The sequence below is a fragment of the Tupaia chinensis genome, unplaced genomic scaffold (genome assembly GCF_000334495.1).
Source record: "Tupaia chinensis unplaced genomic scaffold, TupChi_1.0 Scaffold000137_1, whole genome shotgun sequence".
NCBI classification, from domain to species: Eukaryota; Metazoa; Chordata; class Mammalia; order Scandentia; family Tupaiidae; genus Tupaia; species Tupaia belangeri.
Window position 1 is genome coordinate 1 of NW_006159607.1, and position 23,678 is coordinate 23,678.

General features: G+C 45.6%; 2 protein-coding genes and 1 pseudogene across 2 annotated transcripts in view; all 3 read right to left on the reverse strand.

Annotated features, from left to right (window-relative positions):
• Window positions 1-4,327: 4,327 nt before the first annotated feature.
• Window positions 4,328-9,325, reverse strand: LOC102496350 (immunoglobulin lambda constant 6-like; annotated as a pseudogene).
• Window positions 9,326-13,832: 4,507 nt separating this feature from the next.
• Window positions 13,833-21,666, reverse strand: LOC102496786 (immunoglobulin lambda constant 1). The gene is made up of 3 exons (XM_006144880.2): window positions 21,655-21,666; window positions 16,017-16,062; window positions 13,833-14,290 (listed from the first exon to the last, which is right to left on the reverse strand). The coding sequence occupies exons 1-3, from the start codon at window positions 21,664-21,666 to the stop codon at window positions 13,971-13,973; spliced, it is 378 nt and encodes a 125-aa protein (XP_006144942.1). The 3' UTR covers window positions 13,833-13,970.
• Window positions 21,667-22,945: 1,279 nt separating this feature from the next.
• LOC102497205 (immunoglobulin lambda-1 light chain) overlaps window positions 22,946-23,678 on the reverse strand; it is a 51,493-nt gene continuing 50,760 nt past the window's right edge. The window contains exon 6 of the mRNA XM_027770439.1: window positions 22,946-23,262. Within this exon, the coding sequence (XP_027626240.1) occupies window positions 22,946-23,262 (317 nt within the window). The remainder of the gene's footprint in view (window positions 23,263-23,678) is intronic.

Genomic DNA, 23,678 nt, shown 5'->3' on the forward strand with positions numbered 1-23,678 from the left:
GGAGAGGGTGGGAACACAGTGACTTTGGGGGGTGCCTTGGGCTGACCTGAAGGGTGGGGAGGGAAGAGTGGTAGGTGAGTTGCTAGGAGACCACCATGTTAACTGTAGAGCTGTTTGTGAGGGTAGGCCAGGGCTGAACTCTCCCGACATTGCCACAGCATCTAGTGGGAGTTAGGCTGGTGACTTGCTAAAGCATACTCCTCTCCTTTTTTAGAATCCCCTGAGCTAGACCCCAGAGCATTAGCAGTGCTGAGACTTCTGTTGACCTCAGTCTCTCACGCAGATGTCTGATTGTGACCTGCCTGCCTCTGCCTCCTCCTGATAGTCTTAAGGGTCCTACCTGATATTGCCTGTGGAATCTTAAGTGGAGGAAATGACCTTAAGTGAAGACCCTGAAGCTCTTCTAGGGTCTACTCTGGAGACATTTCTGACGTAATTACTCTGTTGAGTGGGATTCTGTGATCCTGGATCTTTGGAGACCATTCTTCCCAAATCTGTCTCCAGGAGATATCCTGTCTATCAGGTCGTGGGCCTTGCAGGATCAGGGACAGTATCTGTCTGTCCATGACTCTCTTTCTCAACAGTATCTTCCTGGTGCTGGCCCTCTCCCAGTTTGGGGATCCTAGCAAGGAAGATTTGATACGGTGGATTCTGCTTTTGTGTATAATTAAGATTCAGCTGTAGGAGGGACTGAGTTCTGCACAGCTTCAGGAGCATACCTAACCCATAGTCTGTCCTTAGATTACCATTCCCCAGACCTCTGGAGCACAGAGCCTTCAACTCTGTCCTCCATTCTGCAGGCTTCCTGAGTTCTGAGCTAGCTCAGGTGTCTGACTGTGGCAATCCAAGGAGAACCAAGCCCCCATGGAGAGCCTTTGACCTATGCCTTGTCCCAGACAGTGAGTCCTTAGTCCTTGCACCCACGAAACCTGGCCCTTATCCTCTGCCTTATCCTGTGGTTTCCCTGCCTTGGTCCTGAGGGTTCTGGCCCATTCTAAATGTCCAAGTGTTCATTCTACAGGGACCGGTGTTTCTTATCCCCATAAGAAGAGGACCTAGCTGACCTACAGATATATCTCCATGACAGACAGGAGAATAGACAGTGAAAGACAAGACAGAGTAGGTTTTCGGGACCCACATACCCCTGCCAAACACACAGACATGAGATTGAGAGGCCATCCCATCCAGTCCAATAGCTCTGGATTTAGTGCTGAAGGGTTCAGTGCTGCCCAACTGAAGCAAGCAGAAGGATTAAGAGGGAGGAGAGAGTTCAACAACCTGGAGATGAAGTTCAGGGTGAAATCCTGAGTATAGACTGAGACAAGACAAGGAAAAGAGCAAAACCATTTAAGAATTGTCACACACTAGGCAACAGCAGGGAAATGGGGAGTAAACGACTTACCTAGGACGGTCAACTTGGTCCCTCCGCCGAATAAACCACACTGTGACACAAGCTCATACAAAAAGCCCTGTTTGTGTAGCCCCTGTGCCCCTCCCTCTCAGCCCCCACCTGCAGCTATGATTGAGGAAGCTCATTCAGTGCCTCTGGCTGGTTTGCTCAACAGGGAGGCCATAGCTTGCTCACCCCTCCAAGCTCAGGATGGGACAGGTGTCTCCATGTCATGTACTACAGAATGCCTAGCAATAGAGAGTCCAGTGGATATCAGTGTCTTAGATGCAGTGTTTCCCTTGAACATTTCCTGTTTGTGGGAAAGAGCTCCGTGGAATTTCCTCCCCGATGGTGAAAATGTTTGAGGGGACATTAATTCTGAATACCATAGAGCTGTCGTAACCCTGATCTGATGAGGAACCACAGGTCAAAGACAAGAAGCATACTTTGGTGTCCCTAGTCCCCTAAGGAGAGACAGTTTGCCCCTGAAGGCCATGGTTACACGTAGCTTCAGTTATATATAACTACGACTCCAGGAGCTCCTCTACAACGTCCCAGGCATTTACCCTGGGAAGTTGAGGAAGGGCCTTGCAGTTTCCATTAATGTGTCCAATTGGACCTCCAGGGAAGATGTAGAAGTGGCAGTTGTCACCCTTAGAGTCTCATCTGCTTTTTAGGTGTATCTTGTATTGGCTCATTTAAAAAGAAAGTATGGGCAGCACCAATTTGGGTCCCTAAGTGCTCCTCTCACTACAGGGACAGTCCCTGAAAATCAATGGCCTGTTCTAGGAATGTGCAGGGAAGGCACAGGATGTGTGCAGGAACATGCTGTTACAACAGAAAGCAGAAAGCCGTCCAGGTCTACTAGGTTGTTACTGTAGGATTCTCAGCCTCCTGAAGAGGATCTCTGTAGGCAAGTTTTCCCCCAGGAAAAGTTAGAAACCAGATAGATGCATACATGTATGATGGAAGAAAATTTCTTAGACTTCACCCTGATCCCAATTTCATGTAGATGAGATGGTAGGCAACCAGGTCATCATTAGGAAACTGTTAGGTGAACCAAAGACCCAACAAATATTCATGGATAAAGCATGTTTCCAGCTGAATAGAGATCATCACCAGGAACTCTTTTCATGGACCTAGTGTCTCTCCTAAAAGCAGTAGACCTGAACTGAAAAATGTGCACAGCCATTGCTTGCCATGTGTTGGATGTGATTGTTGAATATCAGAAAAATGAAAACTCAGTAAGGAATATCCCTCTGAGAGAATAATTTGAATTATTTCCAGAAAAGTGTGGTTAGTTGTAAGATCTGATAAGTCTTGTGAGAATTCTGAGCTCTGGCTAGCTCAGACAATGACTGCTGATAGATAGCAGGGATACTGAGTACATTCTGAGTCAATTGTCCCAGAGAGCCAGGTACCAGAAAGTTACACCTGTTCTTTTTCCTAGAACCACTTTTCAGGTAATCCTGGAGCAGAGAGTCCCACTCAATTCCAGCAGGAAAGGCTATAGGTTGCATGTGATCTGTGGGCAGATGTCAGCCTTGCAACTCGGCTGCTACTGCTATAGCTTGCTAGGAGCACAACAGCAGCTTAAGAGGTACCTGTGTATCTCATGAACACATGCACCACACACCCCTTTAAGGATGATGTCCTGGTGAGATGATATAATGTTTGTAATTTGGTTGATAACTCTATATGGTGCCCATCCTTGGGGTGCAGTTGCTAGCAAAATGACTGGCAGTGTTGTAAATTGCATGTCCACCAGCAGGCTGATATCCTGCCCAAGAAACCCAAAGTCCTGAGGTAGTGGAAGTCCAGGGAATGTGGATTCCATTGAGACCAGACCCTTTTGAAGGTGGTTCACTGTCTTTCCCTCTAACGCAGACCTGTGCCCTCTAACCGAATATGTTAAATAACCTCTTAAAACATTGAAAAATACTTTGTAAGGGAGATGATTTGTTTGTGGGTTGGTCAGTATCTTCCATGAATTGATTATTTTGTAGTCTGGTTGATAGAACATAGGATCATTACTATTCCTTTGTGTCTTTTTTGTTGTTGTTGTTGGTTTTAAATTCATTGCTTACCAATTTCCAAGACATGAAGGAAGAGGCTTGGTCTTTGGACAGCAGCTTGAGGTGGGTGGCCTTTCACAGTTCCCAGCAGGGCCAATGAGATGAAGGAGACCACATGCTTTTCTCCCAGTGAAGTCTCAACATTCGACATCCCCATTAGTGAATACCTTCTCAGAGAGGTAGAGGGACCCTAGGACACCAAACCTTCTTTCTCAATCAAAAGGATTTCTTCTCAGATCATGGCTTGGGCTTTGATTTCTCTCCCTTTCACTACTCAGACCCCAGGTGTCTGGCTCTTGCCTGCAGCTCGGCTCCTGGGAATGTCATCTTACTTCCTGAGTCTTCCCTCATAGATGCCCAATCCCAGGTCCTTTCTCTCTGCCCCTCACTCCTCCTATGTGTGCCAGAACTGCATCCCTGGGACTGCTCCCTGGGACAACTTTTCTCTAGACTAGGAACCCTAGTGGCACAGAGAACTGCCTCGTTCTGGCAGGTTGTAGGGGCAGTTGTGCATTGGTTTAGGAGGAAAATGGATGCCCTATATACTGAGCAGACCTTTCAGTCCAGAACCTGGCCCGAGTAGAGGTAACAACAGAAATGAGAGGATTTGATTAGACCTTTATGAAGGGATTTAGAATCACCCATGATAGGAGAAACATTTGTCTGAAGTGTTTTAACTTGTGGCTCAGGTGAACAGTTGAGTAAGGAGTTTCTGGTTGACAATGGCATTTAGTGGTCGCATTATCCACCACTGAAATGAGTGTGACCTTCTCTCCTGGCAGACTGTACTCCAAACTGAGAACATTGTAAATTCGATGAGATAATAAAAATGGAGCAAGATTTCTGATTGATATTAGGATATTTATTGAGAGTTTATAGATTCAGGGAGAAGGGCTGGGTGAACTAGAGTTGAAGGGAAGACCCTCTCTGGGGTCATTAGCTGTAAGCCCTAGAGATACAGTGGGAAGTGGAGCCTTAAGAACATTCTGCAGGGGTCATGCTCTTCTCCACGGTGCTCCCTTCATGTGTGACCTGGCAGATGAACAGGCTGTGAGATCAGCACTGGTCGGCAGTCATGCTCAGGTAGCTGCTGGCCACATACTTGTTGTTGCTGTGTTTGGAGGGCTTGGTAGGCTGCACGCTCTGTGTAATGGGGGTCCCATCTGCCTTCCAGGTCACCATCAGCACCCGGGTAGAAGTCGTTCATCAGACACACCATTGTGGCCTTGTTGGTTTCCAGTTCCTCAGAGGAGGGGTGGGGATGCCTTGGGCTGACCTGAAGGGTGGGGAGGAGAGGGAAGTAAGTTGCCAGAAGTCCACCTTGTCAACCAAAGAGAGGTTTGTGAGGATAGGCCAGGGCTCTTTTGCTGGGACAGAGCCCTCCAGACATTGCCACACCATCTATTGGGAGGTAGGTTGGTGACTTGCTGGAGCGTGTTCCCCTCCTTTTTTAGGATTCTTTGAGCTAGACCTGAGAGCATTACCAGTGCTGAGACTTCTGTTGACCTCAGTCTCTCACGCAGATGTCTGACTGTGACCTGCCTGCCTCTTCCTCCTCCTGATAGTCTTAAGGGACTATCTGATGCTATCTCTGAATCCTTAAGTGGAGGAAATGAACCATTTGAATCTCCTCTAGGGTCTACTCTGTGGACACTTCTGAAGTGACTCTGCTCAGTGGGATTTTGGGACCCAGAATATTTGGGGACTGTTCTACCCAAATCTGTCTCTTGGAGATATCCTTTCTACCAGGTTATGGGGCTTGCAGGATCAGGGACAGTCAGTCTGTCTGTCCTTGACTCTCTTTCTCTACACTATCTTCCTGTTCCCCACCCTACCCCAGCTTTGGGATCCTAGCACAGATGATTTAATGGTGTGTATTCTGCTCTTCTGTCTACTTAAGATTCAGGCGTGGGAGGGAGTGTGTCCTGAAGAGACTCAAGAGCACATCAACCGTGTCGTGTGTCCTCAGATGACCCTTCCAAAAGCCCTTTGGAATATAGAGCCTTCACTTCTGTCCTCCTTCTGCGGGTTTCCTGAGTTCTGGGCTAGCTCAGGTTTCTAGTTGTGCCAGTCCATGGAGACCCAAGCATTCATGGGGAGCCCTTTGATGTCCTGTCTTGTTCCAGGTTCTAGATATTGAGTCCCACCACCCAAGAAATCTGTCCCTGAGCATTTGCTCTGTGATTTCTCTGCCTTTTCCTGGAGGGTTCTGGCGCAATCTAAATCTCCAAGTGTTCACTCCTCAGGGCTCCTTGTTTGCCCCTCACCATATGTTATGAGAATTTAGCTGACGTACACATAAATCTCATGATAGACAGGAGAGTAGACAGGGAAGGATAAGACAGAGTTGGTCTTAGGGACCCATGTACCCCTGCTAGACACACAGACATGAGATTGAGAGGCCATCCCACCTAATCCCTGCCTCTGGGTTCAGTGCTGAAAAGTCACAGTGACCAGCTGAAGCAAGCAGAAGTATTCACAGGGAGGAGACAGTTCAATACCCTGGAGGCTGAGGTCCAGGCTGATATCCTGAGCATGGACTAAGACAAGACAAAGAAAAGAGCAAAAACATACAAAAATTGTCACACACTAGGCAACTACAGGAAAACGGGGAGGAAACGACTCACCTAGGACGGTCAGACTGGTCCCTCGGCCGAACACCCAACACTGTGACACAGGATCACACAAAAACCCCTGCCTGTGTACCCTCTGTGCCCCTACCCATCAGCCTCCACTTGCAACTGTGATTGAGGAAGCTCAGTCAGTTCCCCAGGCTAGGTCTGCTTAATAGGGTGGCCATAGTTTTCTCACCCTTCCAAGGTCAGGATGGGACAGGTTTCCCCGTGGAATGTGTAGGAATAAAATCTCCAGTGGATTTCAGTGTCTCAGATGCGGTGTTTTCCTGAACACTGCCTGGTTGTGGAAAAGAGGTCCGTGAACTTTCCTTTCTGAAGCTGAAGTTGTTTGAGGGGCCATGGACTCTCAACCCCATAGAATTGACATAACTCTGCTCCTATGAGGAATCTCAGAGGAAATGCAAGAGGCAATCTCGGGTGTCCTCAATCCCGTAGGGAGGGACTGTTTGCCCCAGAGGGCAGTGCTTACAGGAAGCTTCAGTTGTATGTAGCTATTACTCCAGGAAACTCCTCCACAACTTTCCTGGCAGTGACCCACTTGAGGCTGGGCCTCACCAATTTTCATTAAGAAGTCGCAGCTTCATTCTCCGGGAAGGAGGTAGAAGTGACCGCTGTCACCCTCAAGGTCCCTTCTCCTTTTTAGGTGTATCTGGCATAGGCTCATTTAAAAGGGAAGTGTCAGTAGCACCAAACTGGATCACTAAATGCTCCTCTCACTCCAGGGACAATCCCTGAATGTCAGTGGACTATTCCAGAAATGTGCAGGGAAGGCACAGGAGGTGTGAAGGAGCATATTGTTCCAACAGAAAGCAGGAAACCATCCAGGCCTACTAGGCTGTTATTGCAGGATTCTCGACCTCCTGAAGAGACTCCCAGTGAACAGGTTGTCCTCAAGGAAAAGACATACATGTGAGATGTAAGAGTATCATTTAGACTTCACCCTGATCCTGAATTCACCTAGAGAAGAAGGCAGGCAAGCAAGTCATCATTAGGAACTAAAAGACTCAACATGTGTACATGGATAAAACTTGTTTCTAGGTGAATAGAGAACATCAAGAAGGAACTCCCTTCATGAACCCAGTTCTCCCCTAAAAGCAATAGAACTGAGCTGAAATACCAGCACTGTCATTGCTTGCCATTTGATGTACATGAGTGTTGAATATCAAAAAAGAAAACCTCAGCAAGGAATATCCCTCTGTGAGAGTAATTTGAATTATTTCCAGAAGAGAGTGGGTCATTTGTAAGATCCGATGAGTCTTTTGAGAATTCGGAACTCTGGCTAGCCTAGACAATGACTGCTGACAGATACCAGGGGTACTGGGTACATTCTGATTCAGTTGTTCCAGGAAGTCAGGTTGTCAGAAAGTTCCACCTAATCCTTTTTCTAGAATCTCTTTGCATGGAATCCTGGAGCAGAGAAACCCACAGTTTCCACAGAGAAGGCCCTGGGCTTCATGTAGACTCTGGACAGGTCTCAGACCCTGCAGCTCAGCTACTGCTGCAACAACCTTGCAAGGAACAAAACAGTAACTTAGGTGGTACCTGCGCTACTCAAAAAACATGCACCATACACTCCATTAATGATGATGCACTGGTGAGATAATATGATGTCTGGAATTTGGTTGAAAACTTTTTATTTGCTGCCCGTCCAGTTGGTATAATTGGTGGCAAAATGACTGACAGTACTGTAAACCCCTTGACCCCAGCAGGTTGACATCATGCCCAAGGGACCCAAAGTCCTGAGATAGTGAAAGACCTTGGAATGTGCATTGCAGTGAGAGCAGACCCTTTTGAAGGTGGTTCACTATCTTTCCCTCTAATGCAGACCTGTGCCCTCTAACTGAATATGTTAAATAGCCTTTTACAACGTTGAAATATATTGCATAAGGACGATATTACTGTGTTGTGGGTTGGCTGGTATCTACTATGAATTGGTTATCTTGTAGCCTGGTTGATGGGAACATGGGATCATAACTATTTCTCTATGTCTTTTTTTTGTTGCGTTTAAGTTCATTGTTTTACAAATTTCCAAGACACAAAGGAAGAGGGTTGGTCTTGGGACAGCAGCTTTGAGGTGGTGGCCTTTGACATAGTTCCTAGCAAGGCCAGTGAGATGAAGGAGACCAGATGGTCATCTCCTAGTGTGTACTTGCATTAGTAAGTAGCATATCAGAGAAGCCTGGCTGATGGGAACATGGGATCCTAGGACAATAAACTTCCTTCTAATTCAAATAGGATTCCTCTCAGAACATGGCTTTGGCTTCAATGTTTCTTGGCATTACTACTCTCACCCCATGTGCTCCTCTAGCCCACACCTGGGCTCCCAAGAACTTCTTTTTCACTTCCTGAGTCTCTCCTTTTATCTACCCCCATCACGGACCCTTTCTCCAGGCCCTGCATTCCTCCATGGTGGGCCAGAACTGCATCTCAGGGGCTGTTCCCAGGGATACCTTTTTTTTTTTTTTTTTTTTTTGGACTAGGGCTCCCAGTGGCACAGGGAACTTCCTGGTTCTGGCAGGCTGTAGGTGGGATTGTGTCTTGAATTAGGGGGACAATGAATGCCCTTTAACTTCCTCTATATTGAGCAGAGCCTTCAGTCCAGAGACCTTGCCAGAGCAGAGGGCACGAGGGAAATGCAGGAGGTTGTCATTAGGTCTTTATGAAGAGAATTAGAATCATGGAGGGTGGGAAGCACATTTGTCTCCACTGTGTTAAATTGGTGGCTCTAGTGAACAGTTGGGAAAGGGGTGTCTGGGTGACAGTGGCACTTAGTGGTGGAATTTTCCATGGTGAGTGTGAGCTTCTATCCTGGGAGTCCATACTCTACACTAAGAATATTGTGAAAGTTGTAAATTCAATCAGATAAGAAAAATAGAGCAAGGTTTCTAATTGATGTTAGGATATTTATTGAGAGTTTATAGAACTAGAGTTGGAGGGGAGACCTCTGCCCTGGCATCATTAGCTCCAGGTCCCAGGGATACAGTGGGAGGTGGGGCCCTAAGAACATTGTGCAGGGGAAATGCTCTTCTCCATGGTGCTCCCCTTGTGCATGACCTGGCAGGTGTATGTGACCCGGCAGGTGTATGTGCTGCGAGATTGGCACTGGTCAGCAGTCAGGCTCAGATAGCTACTGGCCTGTATTTGTTGTTGCTCTGTCTGGAGGGCTTGGTGGTCTGTATGTCTCGGGTGATGGGGGTGCCATCTGTCTTCCAGGTCACCGTCATGTCTCTCGGGTATAATTTGTTCACCAGAAATACCGTTATGGCCTTGTTGGTTGCCAGTTCCTCAGGGGAGGGTGGGAACAGAGTGACTGTGAGGGTTGCCTTGGGCTGACCTTAAGAGTGGGTAGGGATGGGAGATAAATTGCCAGTAACCCCTCTGGTCATCCCTGGATCTCTTTGTGTGAAGATGGGCCTGGGGTCTTCAGTGTCAAGACTGAATTCTTCAGAGAGCCCCACATCTTTGAGGAGGTAGGTTGGTGACTTGTTGAAACATACTCCCTTCCTTTTCTGGGACCCCCTGAACTGAACCTCAGATTATCACCTATGCTGAGTCACCTCTTGGCCTTGGCCTCCCACATAGGCCCCTGACCCTAGCCTGCCCTTCTCTGCCCTTGCTAACATTCCTGCAGCATCTGTCTGGGCCTTTCTATTTGTCCCTTGAGCAGATGAGATGAGCTCTCTGACTCTCTTTTGTGTCTAAAGAGCCCCTGGAAAGTTCTTGGAACCCACTTCCCATCATATCCTATCATCTGATTACTGGTTACCAAGCTGCAGGTGTCCAGAGGTTTTCCCTCACTCCCTCATTCTGCAGAGTTCATCTGTTTGTGGACATTTGGGTTGGTTCCATGTCTTAGCAATCATGAATAAGGCTGCAATGAATGTAGATGTGCAAGCGCTTTTTTGACTGAGTGCTCTCACTAATCCAGGAGAGACAAGGGGTATGCCTTCAGAAGAAGACTCTTCCATGGCTCTTGAGAACTAGTAATATTTTTTCTTTTAAAAAATTAATTTTTTATGCTTTTTTCTTTTACTATGTTTCTTTTTTTTTCCCCCTCTTCATTTCCTTTTCCTTTTCTTTTATCTCATCACTCTTCCTTTCAATCTCCATTCTCTGTGTTTCTAGATGGATCCAAGGGAACTATAGCCAAACATTCCAATACTATTAGGGTTAAAATATTCCTCAATATCCACTGAATCTGCTGCACAAAGGGATAAATATGGAATGGGAAAGAGATTCCCAATCACCTCCTTAAGCACGCTCCTGAATGCTCAGATGAAACTTCAAGAATTAGGAAGAAATACACCATCCTTCAAATAGCTAGAATTCTGTAAGGCCACAAGAAATATGGGAAAGCAAGAAAATACCTCTCTTCCCAGGGAAAAGAATAACTCCTCTCCTTCCATAGACAGTTCAATGGAAATCATGTAAATGTCTGATAAATAATTTAGAATATTCATAATGACAAAGCTAACAGAGATGGAAGAGTAGAGAGACAATGAACTGTGGAAGAGGCAGGAGAAAGGAGCTGACAAATTCCAGGAGGTGATAAAATTCTTGCAAGATCTAAAAGAGGAATTGCACACTTTAAAAAGAATCAAATGGACCTGTTAAGATGAAGTCTATAATACAGGAAGTCAAAATCTCCCTTGAGGGACCAGCAGTTAGTGTAATGGCTATGTCTCTGGATTCCCATGTAGTCGACCGTGGTTTGAGTCCCAGACCCGGCAGCTTAAACTCATGCCAGGCGCGTGTGCATGTGTGCCCAAGATCCCAAGAGGAGGATGGAGGAGAAGGGGTTGTGGCGTGGCCATCCCCCCCCGGGGGGGGTGATTTCTCGCTTTCTATCTCTCTGTCTCTCTCTGTCTTTCTGGTGAGCGTACGCGCCCTATAGCAAAAACCTCTACAAAAAAAAAAGAAGAAGAAAAGAAATTGGAGAGTGATTATTCATAGATGCTAAAATAGATTAGCATAGAAGATAGAAATGGTGACCTAGAAAAATCCACCACAAAGACTGAAAAAATTGCCCCCAAAATGAGAATAATATACAAGAAATACTAGATCCCATCACACGTCCAAACATCCTTACAATTGGTATCCCAGAAGGTGAAGAGACTCTTAAGGACATTGATAATCTATTCCATAAAATCCTGCAAAAAAACTTTCCAAACTTAGAGAGGCACTCAAAAATCCAGTCCCAAGAAATACAAAGGAGTCCAAATAGAATTAACACAAGAAGATCTTCTCCAAGACACATTATAGCCAGATTGACCAAAACCACAGATAAAGACAAGATACTAAGATTGACAGAAAAACAAACAAACAAACAAACAAAAACAACGGCAAATTACCTACAAAAGATATCCCATCCGGCTAATAGCAGATCTCTCATTGAAAATAATGTGAGCAAGGAAAGAATGGGAAAATATATTCCAAGTGTTAAGGGAAAAGTAATTTCAACCAAGAATACTGTACCTGGCAAGATTATCCTTCATATGGGAAGAAAAGACAAGAACATTCTCAGATAAACAAAACCTGAAAGAATATACCAACACCAGACCAGATCTCCAAAAAGTTCTCAAGGGAGTGCTATATCAGGAAAATTAAATACAGACACAGAAATAAGAGTTCAATTCCCATTGGGGTTGGGGGACATTTCTCACTTTCCTGTCACTGTTTCTCTCTGTTTCTTTCTAATGAGAACATGTGCAAAAACCTTAAAACAAACACACACAACACACACACACACTCAGACACACACAGATGAAACTTCACTCCTTTGTCACTGCTCGCTGCTGCAGTGCAAGAAGGTTTCCCATTGGCCCATGAGGTAATTAATAGAATAAATAAAATTAGTCAGTAAAGATAGAAAAGAATAATTCCTTTCACGGTGATCAAAAGTGATAAAATTAGAATCATATTATTTAGTTTGCTCATGAGATGGATAAAGTGAGAAAAAGATGAACCTTATCACAATACTGACCAGGATGTAGGAGGAAGGACACTGTTAATGACATCAGCCAGTGTAAATGAAACAGCCTTTGAAATCTTAACTGGGCATTCTCTATGACACTCGGCCGTGAACTTGTATGACAGGCCTGTTCCAGACCCGAGTCCAACTCTGATATACTCTCCTTAGATATCATGGGTCCCATTTGATGCCTTAGTTGGTGTGTGGCTCATTTACCCATGTTTACTCATGGCCTCTGCCTCACCTAGCCTGACCAACTCTAGCTGTGTCTGCAGCCTTTCCCTAATTCTACCCCTGAATATAACTTCATATGTTGAGACCCTTCCTGGTTGTGATCCCTGCCCCTTGATCATGTAACCTAGACTCTCCCATGCCACATATTCAGCTCATTAAGGAGACACCAGCCCTGTGTATCTCTACCTCATGAACCACAGCAGTCTCTCCAAATAGTACAGAGCTCCCAAAGATGGGGGACATCTGGAATCTGCTGCTGTCTATAGTAAACTGGATTCATTATATTAGAGTGGAACTTTTCATTTACTGGACTTAGGAAGCATGCATTGGAAAAGCCTGAGAAAAGTACTTGCTGTTTTTACTTTCTGAACATTTCCTTGGTTCCCTGTCAATAACAAATCATGGTCCTCTCACCTCAGAAATGATCACCTGACCACGTTCTTCATATGTGACCAGAATCTCTAGCCTCCATTACCTCTAAGGCCATGATCTTTGCTCAAGAGTGTCCTTCTTTCTTGGGACCAGCAGTTAGCGTAATGGCTATGTCACTGGACTCCCATGTATCTGACCCCGGTTTGACTCCCGGACCCGGTGGCTTAAACTCATGCCAGGCGCGTATGTGTGGGTGCCCGGGATTCCAAGAGGAGAATGGAGGAGAAGGGACTGCAGTGTGGCCATCCACGCTGGGGGGGGGGAGGGTGATTTCTCGCTTTCTGTCTCTCTGTCTCTCTCTGTCTGTCTCTGTCCTTCTGGCAAGCGCACATGCCCTGTAGCAAAAAACTCTCAAAAAAAAAAAAAAAGTAAGAGTGTCCTTTCTTGTGTCTCCCAGTAGCCTAGAGATGGGAACCTGGGATACTTCTGATTTCTCCATGATTCTACTTGAGAGTTTAGTAGATGGGACAACTGGGACATGGGTCCTTACCTTGAGCTGTCTGTGGCCACATCCCAGAGATGTGTCCAAATACCCAGGGCTCATTTGAAGTGTGGGATAGTCCACGAGTAGGTGTTTATGGAAGAGAAGAAAAATTGGGGTGTATGAATGGTGTGGTGGTTATGGTGGCTAGATCCCACATGACTAAGTGCATGATTTGCTCTCAGTTAAATTAGCTTGAAAATCACGTTAGGCACATGTGCATGAGTACTCAAAATCCTAAGGAGGATGGAGGAGAAGATACTGCAGTGTAAACCACCCCCAGGAGTGTGTGCTTTCTCACTTTCTTACCTTATCTCTTTCTGTCTCTGTCCAGTGAGTGCATGCATCTTATAGCAATTAAAAAAGAATCAAGGGGTATGAGACCCCCCCAGTTCTCAACTATGCAAGGTGGAGGCTTAGAGGTCCAGTAGAGATTGGGAAAAGGGCTGTCTGGGTGAGAAGTGCCTAGCCCTGACGATGCTCCAGAGGACTGTGAGTCTTTCCAGCTGGGCCACTTTCCCACTGGGTATCAGATTCCCCCTACCCCACCCTGAGAACCTGGAGCAGGTCGCAAACAACATCTGGGATAAGGAATGATGGCATTAGAACAGGATTTGAAACTGGCAATGAGAATATTTATTGAAAGTTTATAGATTGAGGGAGAAGGGCTAGAACCACTAAGGATTAGAGTGGGGACCACTTCCTTGTGGTCATATGCTCAAGGCACTGTGGGTGTTGTGGGGGCAGGGTCCTAAGAACTTGATGTCGAGGACACGGTCTTCTCCACGGTAATCCCCTCATGTACAACCCGGCAGGTGAATAGGTTGTGATGACGCCAATCACTAGCAGTCATGCTCAGGTAGCTGCTGGCCCCATACTTGTTGTCGCTCTGTTTGAAGGGCTTGCTGGTCTGTACGCCCTGAGTGATGGAGTTGCCATCTCTATTCCAGGATATGGAAATGTCACTGGGATAGAAGCCATTGACCATACACACCAGTGTGGCCTTGTTTGTTGTCAGCTCCTCAGTGGAAGGTTGGAACAGAGTGACTGTGGGGGAAGCCTTGGGCTGACCTGTGTGGACAGAGTGGGTTGTGAGATGAAGGAGAGAGGCTGAGGTATGGGACCCCACCCTTGATGTCCAGACCTCTGTGACTGTTCACAGAGTGACTGCCTATTGCACACAGGGGACCCTCCTGCCATTGTCTTCCCTTGCTTTCCTCTGGAGCCCCTTGATAGCAGCTTGCCCTGCAACCTCCTTCAGTCCCTTCCCATGTAATGTCTTCCCAATTTGCTTGGCCAACCTCACTCTCTGCCTCAGTTTCCTCTGTGTGACCAGTGCAGGTTTGAGTCTTGACTCAATGGCCTTTGATGATCAAGTTGAAAAATTTTCATGACCTCCTAAGCCCTCTTTCCAGCCCCAGGCACTGAACAGTCTTCTATTTCCCACTGCCTGGGCCTCTTCTGGCAACTGGGCATACCTGTCCAGCTCATCAGGAAGGTCATCGTGGCACAGAGTGGAGGTCTCGGCCTATGCCCAGCACGTCGTGGAGCCTGGAGCAGTCCACTTTCAGCCACCCACTCTCTGGGAACTGAATAGGCTCCACTTTGATATGCCTGGGGTTCTTCTAAGTTCCACCATCATGCTAAGGCACCAAGACCTGGTCACTGGACCTTACACCTTGGCTGAATTTAGAGGCTGCCTCCCTTAAGATTACAGAGGCACAGGAGCCCCCAGGCCCTCCTCAAAAGCTTCTGACCAGTTCTGATTTTGCTTAGCAGCCATGTGGCTCTCAGATCTCCTATTTATTTTTTGAGTGTAATGTGACTTATTTTTTGGGGGGGGAGAGGTTTTCGCTATAGGGCACGTGCGCTCACCAGACAGACAGAGAGAGACATAGAGAAAGAAAGCGAGAAATCACCCCCTAGGGGGGATGGTCACACCGCAATCCCTTCTCCTCCATTCTCCTCTCGGGATCTTGGGCATGCACGCACACGTGCCTGGCATGAGTTTTAAGCCTCCAGGTCTGGGACGCGAATCGTGGTCGACTATGTTGGAGTCCAGCGACATAGCCATTACGCTGTGAGCTGGTTCCCTGTAATGTGACTTTTGAGAAATCAGGAATACTGCCCCATGCTGAGACCGAGAAGAGAACTCAGCCTGAAGGGTAAGGGGCTCTGGGTATACATGAGTCTCTGTCTCAGAGACTCTTCCTCTTTAATGCCTATCCAGTGAGGGCTGAACGCTGGTCTCCTCACCCAATCTGACAGTCTTTCTGTGTCTTCATGTCTTCCTGGTCCAGTTAAACCCAGAGACCTTTAGCCTAGATCCAGAGACTTCTCCAACATCTCCCTAGGCCAACACTGTGTACCCTGAAGCCTGTTTAACAGTCCTGCCATGACCCAGGACATCCAGTGTGGGCTTCTAGTCAAAATGGCCATTCTGTTCTATGTCCAGCCGCAGGGCAGGCGATTCTCTGTAATGCTGCCTTGGTGCCCAAGGACAGAACTTGCCACTTACCCCCACTTGAGCATCTGCCCTCAAAGAAGAAAAAAGTGACCTTGCCCTTGTGACCCTGAGAACAGGCCCCAAGGCCCAGGACACATCTGACTATTGGAATGTCATAGTGACTATCCTAGTAGGGCCCTTCTTACTGTTATCTCAGAGAGCATCCCACCTCCCACAGATACTATAGAGAAAGAAAAGGTTCCACTCTCTAAGCTAGAGGGCTGAGGGAAGCAGCCCCAAAAGGGGGATAAGAAAGAGGTGGAAAGAACAGAGGTCATGAGAGCCACTTACCTATGACAGTGAGGTGGGTCCCTCCGCCGAATACAAACCACAGTGACTAAGACTTGGACCAAAACCTGTGGGGCCAGTAGCTGGGGTCTGTCTCCTGGGGCCTGGGCCCTAGAGGAAACCTGTGGTGTGTGACTGTCACAGGGCTGCAGTGGGTGGAGCAACATCCTGGGCACAGGGCAGGTGGGTGGCCAGACCCGTTGAGCCTGGAGGCAAATCAGACTGGGCCCACAGGCTGTGCCTGTCCCTCTACATGACACTGGTGTCGCCTGTACAGAGGAGTCATCCTAGTCGTCCCCACTCTGATGCTGTCAGGGCTGAGGGCAACACTGCATACATTAGGTGATCAGCAAACTCCTGAAACTCCGTCCACTCAGGCAGCAGGGCAGTGTGCCGAGTTAGTCCGGAACTAGGTTGGACTTGCCCGATCTCTCCTTAATCCTGTCAGTCACCTCACAGTCCTTCCTCTCACAAGTTTACACAGTCCAGCTAGGGCATCTCCTTCCTGGATCCACAGATGCTGAGATATCCTGACTCTGGAAGCTCCCACATGAAGCCTCTTCTGATTTCGTTTCTGCTTCTTGGGATGCAGCTGAGGCCCAACATGCTCATGAAGCCTTTTGGGAAACCTCAGAGCTTGCTTTCCATTTATCCACCCACCTACCCCTGTATCCACCTGTCAATCCATCTTCTATTCATTTCTTTGTCCTTTGTTTCCCACCCTTGTCTCCATGAATCCCTATGTCCATCTATCCATCCATCATTCACCTATCCACCTATCCATCCATCCATCATCCACCTATCCACCCATGATGATGGCTACCAAGCACTGCTTTGTGACAGGCACTGCTTTGACTGCTGGGGCATGGTGGGGCTCCCCTTGCTCCTATCCTCATTTCTCCCGAAACCTCTCAGATCCAGGCCATAATGCCTTCATTGTGGATAAGGCCAAAGTTCCACCACAGTGCTCTGATATATCTGCAAGGGGTGCCTCTTTCTCTTCTCCTTGGTGTCTGAGACCACCCTTCTCCCTCACTTTTCATTCCTCAGGACTGTGCATGGCTTCCGACCTCCAAATCACCGCCCTGTACACTCTTCCCTGTCTTCTCTCTATTCTTTCAGGCTCTCACTGTCACTGTGTACTTTCACCAGTGTTTAGAGGCATCAGGTCCATATTTCCGAAACTGATTTCTCAATTTGACTCTAGGTTCACATATATTCTGCCTTCTGAGCCTGTCTCTGCTCCAATGACCTACAGGACTCTCAATCTCAACTAAAGTCATTCCCTATAAACTTTCTCTCCTACAATATTCTCATTTCAGTGATTTCTCTCCAAGCCCAGAAGTATGAGGTCATTCCTCGCCTTAGGAAATTATTTTCCTCCTTGAATCCCCTCTGCTCTGTAGACATCCCACCACTGTACAAGTCAGCAATCACGTACTCAAAAGGAAAAGAAAATACACCCAGGTTACAATCTGAGAGTTTATGCTGAGAAGAATGCCAGGCTTCTTCATCTTATTTAAATCTCTCATGATTATTTATTTATATAGAAATATAAGCCATTGTGTTTAGTCCAGAAAGCTGCCTGACCACTTGGTTATGGCTTTATTTAAGTTTTGCACATATAGAAAAATTCAACATAATGGTAATATAAATTTTACTCCTCTCCGATTTACAAAAGGTCAATGGAAATCCTTTACCAATTTCTCAGATCATCCTTTTTATCTATATAACCATGAATGCATTAATTTGTGCATCCATCTATCCATCTATCCTTTTCTTTTCCATCAATTCTTTTGACACTCCTTCTATCTAACAATTTGTCTTCCTGTCCACTCATTTGCTCCACTTATCCATCTTCTAGTCATCCACCCACACATGTGTGCACCATGGGAAAACGAATTTGTCCATCCATCCATCCATCCATCTATTAATCTAATTCAGCCTTCTCTGAAGTTATCAAGGAAACTTCTTCAATTGAAGGAACAACACCTATTAAAAACAGCTATTAAACACACTTCATACTCAAATGCAAAACACTAGAATCAGAAACAAAGCAAGTCTGCCTACTCTTGTTGTTATTAAATATCTTCTATATATTCTAGAGAATGAAAAGATGATTGGAAGGAAAATATGCATAAATGTTAGGAAAGAAAGAAAGACAATGGTTCTTTGCAACTGATGACATTGTCTACTAAAAACTGAAACACAAGACGGTCAGCTGAAATGCAATTTGAACGAACACAAGCGTGAAAAGTGGCAGAATGCCAGATCGACAAGAGAAGTCAATCCTCTACACTTCTCTTCAGGCAAAAGCCACGTGGGATACGAAATCGAGAATAATTTATAAACTGAATAAAATTATATTTCAAAACACTAGGAATAAACAATATGAAATATCCAAGTTTTGCATGGCTATTTCAAACATAAAACTAGTTGCCTTGTAGACATAATACAAATGTGAGTGGACGGAGACATACCATGTTCCTGGATGATAATGTTGAGCATTGTAAGTGTATCAGTTCTCCTCAAATTGATCGTGTTCCATGACAGTATAAACACAACACCAGAGAATGTTTTTGGAAATTTGGTAAATGATTCTAAAGTCACATATGAAAATTGACACGAATATAGTGAAAAACAGCAATAATGACCTCTTTTTTCCCTCCATTGAAATCAAAACATGCTCTAAAGCTATAATACTTAAAAGAACATGAAGTACTGTTCAGCCATTAAGAACAACAAAACCCTGGCTTATGACAGAAAATGGAAGAATATGGAAGATTTACTGCTGAGTGAAGCAAGACAAGCTATGAAGGCGAGACACTGTATGTCTCCACTTAATATATACCAAATGTCCGCACTCTATAACTGAAACTGATGGGCTAAAGGATGTACAAACACAAGAGGTGGATGTGAATGCCAGATGTGGTGTGTGTGGAGGAGTGGGGCCTGGGGAAGAACATTTGGAGGAGGGATACGAAGACAGCATTGTTGAGACAGGGAGGTAGTGTTGTTATATTTTGATCAACTCGACCGAGGAGAATGATCATCTTGTAAGTTAAATAATGTGATTGAATGTATTAAAAATGTAAATTTAAAAAAAGAACATGAAGTAATGCAGAACCAGATCAAGAGAACCTTAAAGAGAATGTGCACAATCAATGATTTTATAAAAGTTGCATTGTGTTCCAAAAAGATGTGATGATTGACTTTCCATATGGAAAACAAATCAGGTTCTATTCATTCACAAAAAGAAAGTCCAGATGAAGTGGAAATAAAAACATCCATCCAAACACAACAAGCAATGAACATACCAGAAAAAAAAATAGAAAAATGGCTTCATGTAATGAAATAGAGATGACCTCTCTCCACATGGCATATGTCACAGAAACCATAAGAAAATGTTGAACCTATCCAATACATAAAAATTGACAGTAGTTCTATGGTGAAAGATGCCATAAACAGAGGGTATAAAAGAGACCAGGGACAAATATTTATAACACATATACCAAATAGGAAGTTAATATACCAGATAAATTAGGAGTTGATGCAGATATATAAGAACTGGCAACGGACTGAATGAAAAAGCAGATGCTATAACAATCAGTTAAGTCAGCCCTGGCTTATGACAGAAAATGGAAGAATATGGAAGATTTACTGCTGAGTGAAGCAAGACAAGCTATGAAGGCGAGACACTGTATGTCTCCACTTAATATATACCAAATGTCCGCACTCTATAACTGAAACTGATGGGCTAAAGGATGTACAAACACAAGAGGTGGATGTGAATGCCAGATGTGGTGTGTGTGGAGGAGTGGGGCCTGGGGAAGAACATTTGGAGGAGGGATACGAAGACAGCATTGTTGAGACAGGGAGGTAGTGTTGTTATATTTTGATCAACTCGACCGAGGAGAATGATCATCTTGTAAGTTAAATAATGTGATTGAATGTATTAAAAATGTAAATTTAAAAAAAGAACATGAAGTAATGCAGAACCAGATCAAGAGAACCTTAAAGAGAATGTGCACAATCAATGATTTTATAAAAGTTGCATTGTGTTCCAAAAAGATGTGATGATTGACTTTCCATATGGAAAACAAATCAGGTTCTATTCATTCACAAAAAGAAAGTCCAGATGAAGTGGAAATAAAAACATCCATCCAAACACAACAAGCAATGAACATACCAGAAAAAAAAATAGAAAAATGGCTTCATGTAATGAAATAGAGATGACCTCTCTCCACATGGCATATGTCACAGAAACCATAAGAAAATGTTGAACCTATCCAATACATAAAAATTGACAGTAGTTCTATGGTGAAAGATGCCATAAACAGAGGGTATAAAAGAGACCAGGGACAAATATTTATAACACATATACCAAATAGGAAGTTAATATACCAGATAAATTAGGAGTTGATGCAGATATATAAGAACTGGCAACGGACTGAATGAAAAAGCAGATGCTATAACAATCAGTTAAGTCAGCAATCTTCAACCATTTTGATACCAGGGACCCGTGACAGGAAAGACAATTTTTCCACCAATGGGGATAGGGTGGGGATTGGTTTACAAGAGTCCACAACCTATATCCCTTGTCATGCAGTTCACAAGAAAGGTCACGCTAGTCCAAGAATCTAATGCCACCACTGATCTGATGGAAAGTGAATCTTAGACGGTATGTTAGGAGATGGAGAGGGGATGCAAAAACACACGAGATTGAGGGCAGCAGGGGTTGTAGTGTTTATGGTGCTGGACCCCCACATGGATGAAGGCAGTTCAAGTCCTGGATCCCGAGACTTGAAAATCATGCTGGACACGTGTGTGTGCATGCCCGTAATCTCAGGAAGAAAATGGAGGACAAGAGATTGTGGCGTGGCCATCCCCATTGGGGTGGGGGGTGGGGCATTTCTTTCCCTCTCACTGTCTCTCTCTATTTCTTTCCAATAAGCATATGCACCAAAACCTTAACACACACACACACACACACAGATGAAACTTCACTCCTTACTCGCTGCTCCCCTCCTGCAGTACAGCAAGGTTTCCCCTTGGGCCCAGGGATATGGACCCCTGAGGTAATTCACAGAAGAAATAAAATAAGTCAATAAAGATACAAAAGGATAATCCCTTTCTTCATGATCAAAAATGACAAAATTACAACCATATTTTATAGTTCGCTCATGACACAGATAAAATAAGAAGAGGATGAACCTTATCACATTACTGACCAGAATGTAGGAGAAAGGGCACTGTTGATGATGGTAGGCAGTGAAAATGAAACAGCCTTTGGAATCTTAAGTAGGCATTCTCTGTTACACTCTGCCTTGAACTTGTGTGACTGCCCTGATTCCAGACCCGAGTCCAACTCCGATACACTCTCCTTGGACGTCATGAGTCCCATTTGGTACCTTAGTTGGTGTGCTGGCTCATTTACTCACGTTTACCCCTGGCCTCTGCCTCACCCAGGTCGACCATCTCTAGCTCTGTTCATAGCGTTTTCCTAATTCTATCCCTGAACCTAACTTTAAATGTTGAGACCCTTCCTGGTTGTGATCCCTGCCCCTTGCTCATGTAACCTAGACTCTCCCCTGCCCCACGTCCAGCTCCTTAAGGAGAAACCAGCCCTGTGTACCTCTACCTCATGGACCATGGCGGTCTCTCCAAGGAGTACATAGCTCCCAAAGGTGGGGGACATTTGGGACCTACTGCTGTCTATAGTAAACTGGATTTGTTCCATTAAGTGGGACTTGTCATTTACTGGATTTAGCAAACATGCTTTGGAAAAGCCTGAAAAAATTACGTTTTGGTTTTACTTTCTGAACATTACCATGGCTCCCTGTCAATAACAAATCATGGTTTTTACACTGGAGAAATGATCCCCTGACCTTGTTCTTCATATGTGACCAGAATCTCTAGCCTCGGTTACCTCTCAGGCCATGGTGTTTACTCAAGTGTCTCCTTTCTTGTGTCTCCCACTAGCCTAGACATGGGTACCTGGGATCCTCCTGACTCCTCCATGATTCCTCTGGATGGCTGTCTCTCCAATCTCTCTCAATCGGCCCTTTCCTTTCCGAGTGTCATTCCCTACAACCTGGATCCCTTGAGAGTTTGTTACATGGGACAACTGGAACATGGGTTCTTACTCGGAACTGTCCGTAGCCACTGAACAGTGACCCTTCATCCCAGAAATGTGTCCAGACACCCAGGACTCACTTGAAGTGTGGGATGATCCATGAGTAGGTGTTTTGGGAGAAGAAGAATTGAGGTGTTTGGGTGGTGTAGTGGTTAAGGCATTTGGATCCTGCATGGCTAAGTGAATGATTTGATTCTGGATCCAACAGCTTGAAAACCATGCTAGGCTTATGTGTGTGTGTGTGTGTACTGAAGATCCCAAGGAAGATGGTAGAGAAATATTGCAGTGTAAACACCCCCCCCCAGGAGTGTGCTTTCTCACCTTCTCTCTCTCTCTGTCTCTGTCCAGTGAGTGCATGCATCTTATAGCCATTAAAAAACAAACAAACAAACACACACACACAAAAAAAAAAAAAAAAACAAGGGATATGAGAGCACCGGGGTTCTCAGCATGGTAGAGGCTTAGAGGTCCAGTAGAGATTGGGAAAAGGGCTGTCTGGGTGAGAAGTGCCTAGCCCTGACGATGCTCCAGAGGACTGTGAGTCTTTCCAGCTGGGCCACTTTCCCACTGGGTATCAGATTCCCCCTACCCCACCCTGAGAACCTGGAGCAGGTCGCAAACAACATCTGGGATAAGGAATGATGGCATTAGAACAGGATTTGAAACTGGCAATGAGAATATTTATTGAAAGTTTATAGATTGAGGGAGAAGGGCTGGGACCATTAAGGATTGGAGCGAGGACCACTTCCCTGTAGTCATGTGCTCAAGGTACTGTGGGTGTTGTGGGGGCAGGGTCCTAAGAACTTGATGCAGAGGACACGGTCTTCTCTACGGTGATTCCCTCATGTACGACCCGGCAGGTGAATAGGTTGTGACGATGCCAATCACTGGCAGTCATGCTGAGGTAGCTGCTGGCCCCGTACTTATTGCTCTGTTTGAAGGGCTTACTGGTCTGCACACCCTGAGTGATGGGGGTGCCATCTCTATTCCAGGTCACGAGAATGTCTTCTGGGTAGAAGCCGTTGATCATACACACCAGTGTTGCCTTGTTGGTTGCCAGTTCCTCAGTGGAGGGTTGGAACAGAGTGACTGTGGGGGAGGCCTTGGATTGACCTGTGTGGACAGAGTGGGTTGTGAGATGAAGGAGAGAGGCTGAGGTATGGGACCCCACCCTTGATGTCCAGACCTCTGTGACTGTTCACAGAGTGACTGCCTCTTGCACACAGGGGACCCTCCTGCCATTGTCTTCCCTTGCTTTCCTCTGGAGCCCCTTGATAGCAGCTTGCCCTGCAACCTCCTTCAGTCCCTTCCCATGTAATGTCTTCCAAGTTGCTTGGCCAACCTCACTCTCTGCCAGTTTCGTGTATGTGACCAGTGCAGGTTTGGGTCCTGACTCAATGGCCATTAATGATCAAGTTGGAAATTTTTCTTGACCTCCTCGGCCCTCCTTTCAGTCCTAGGCACTGAATACTCTTCTATTCTTCCAGTGTCTGGGCTTCCTCTGCCAACTGGGAGTACCTGTCCAGCTC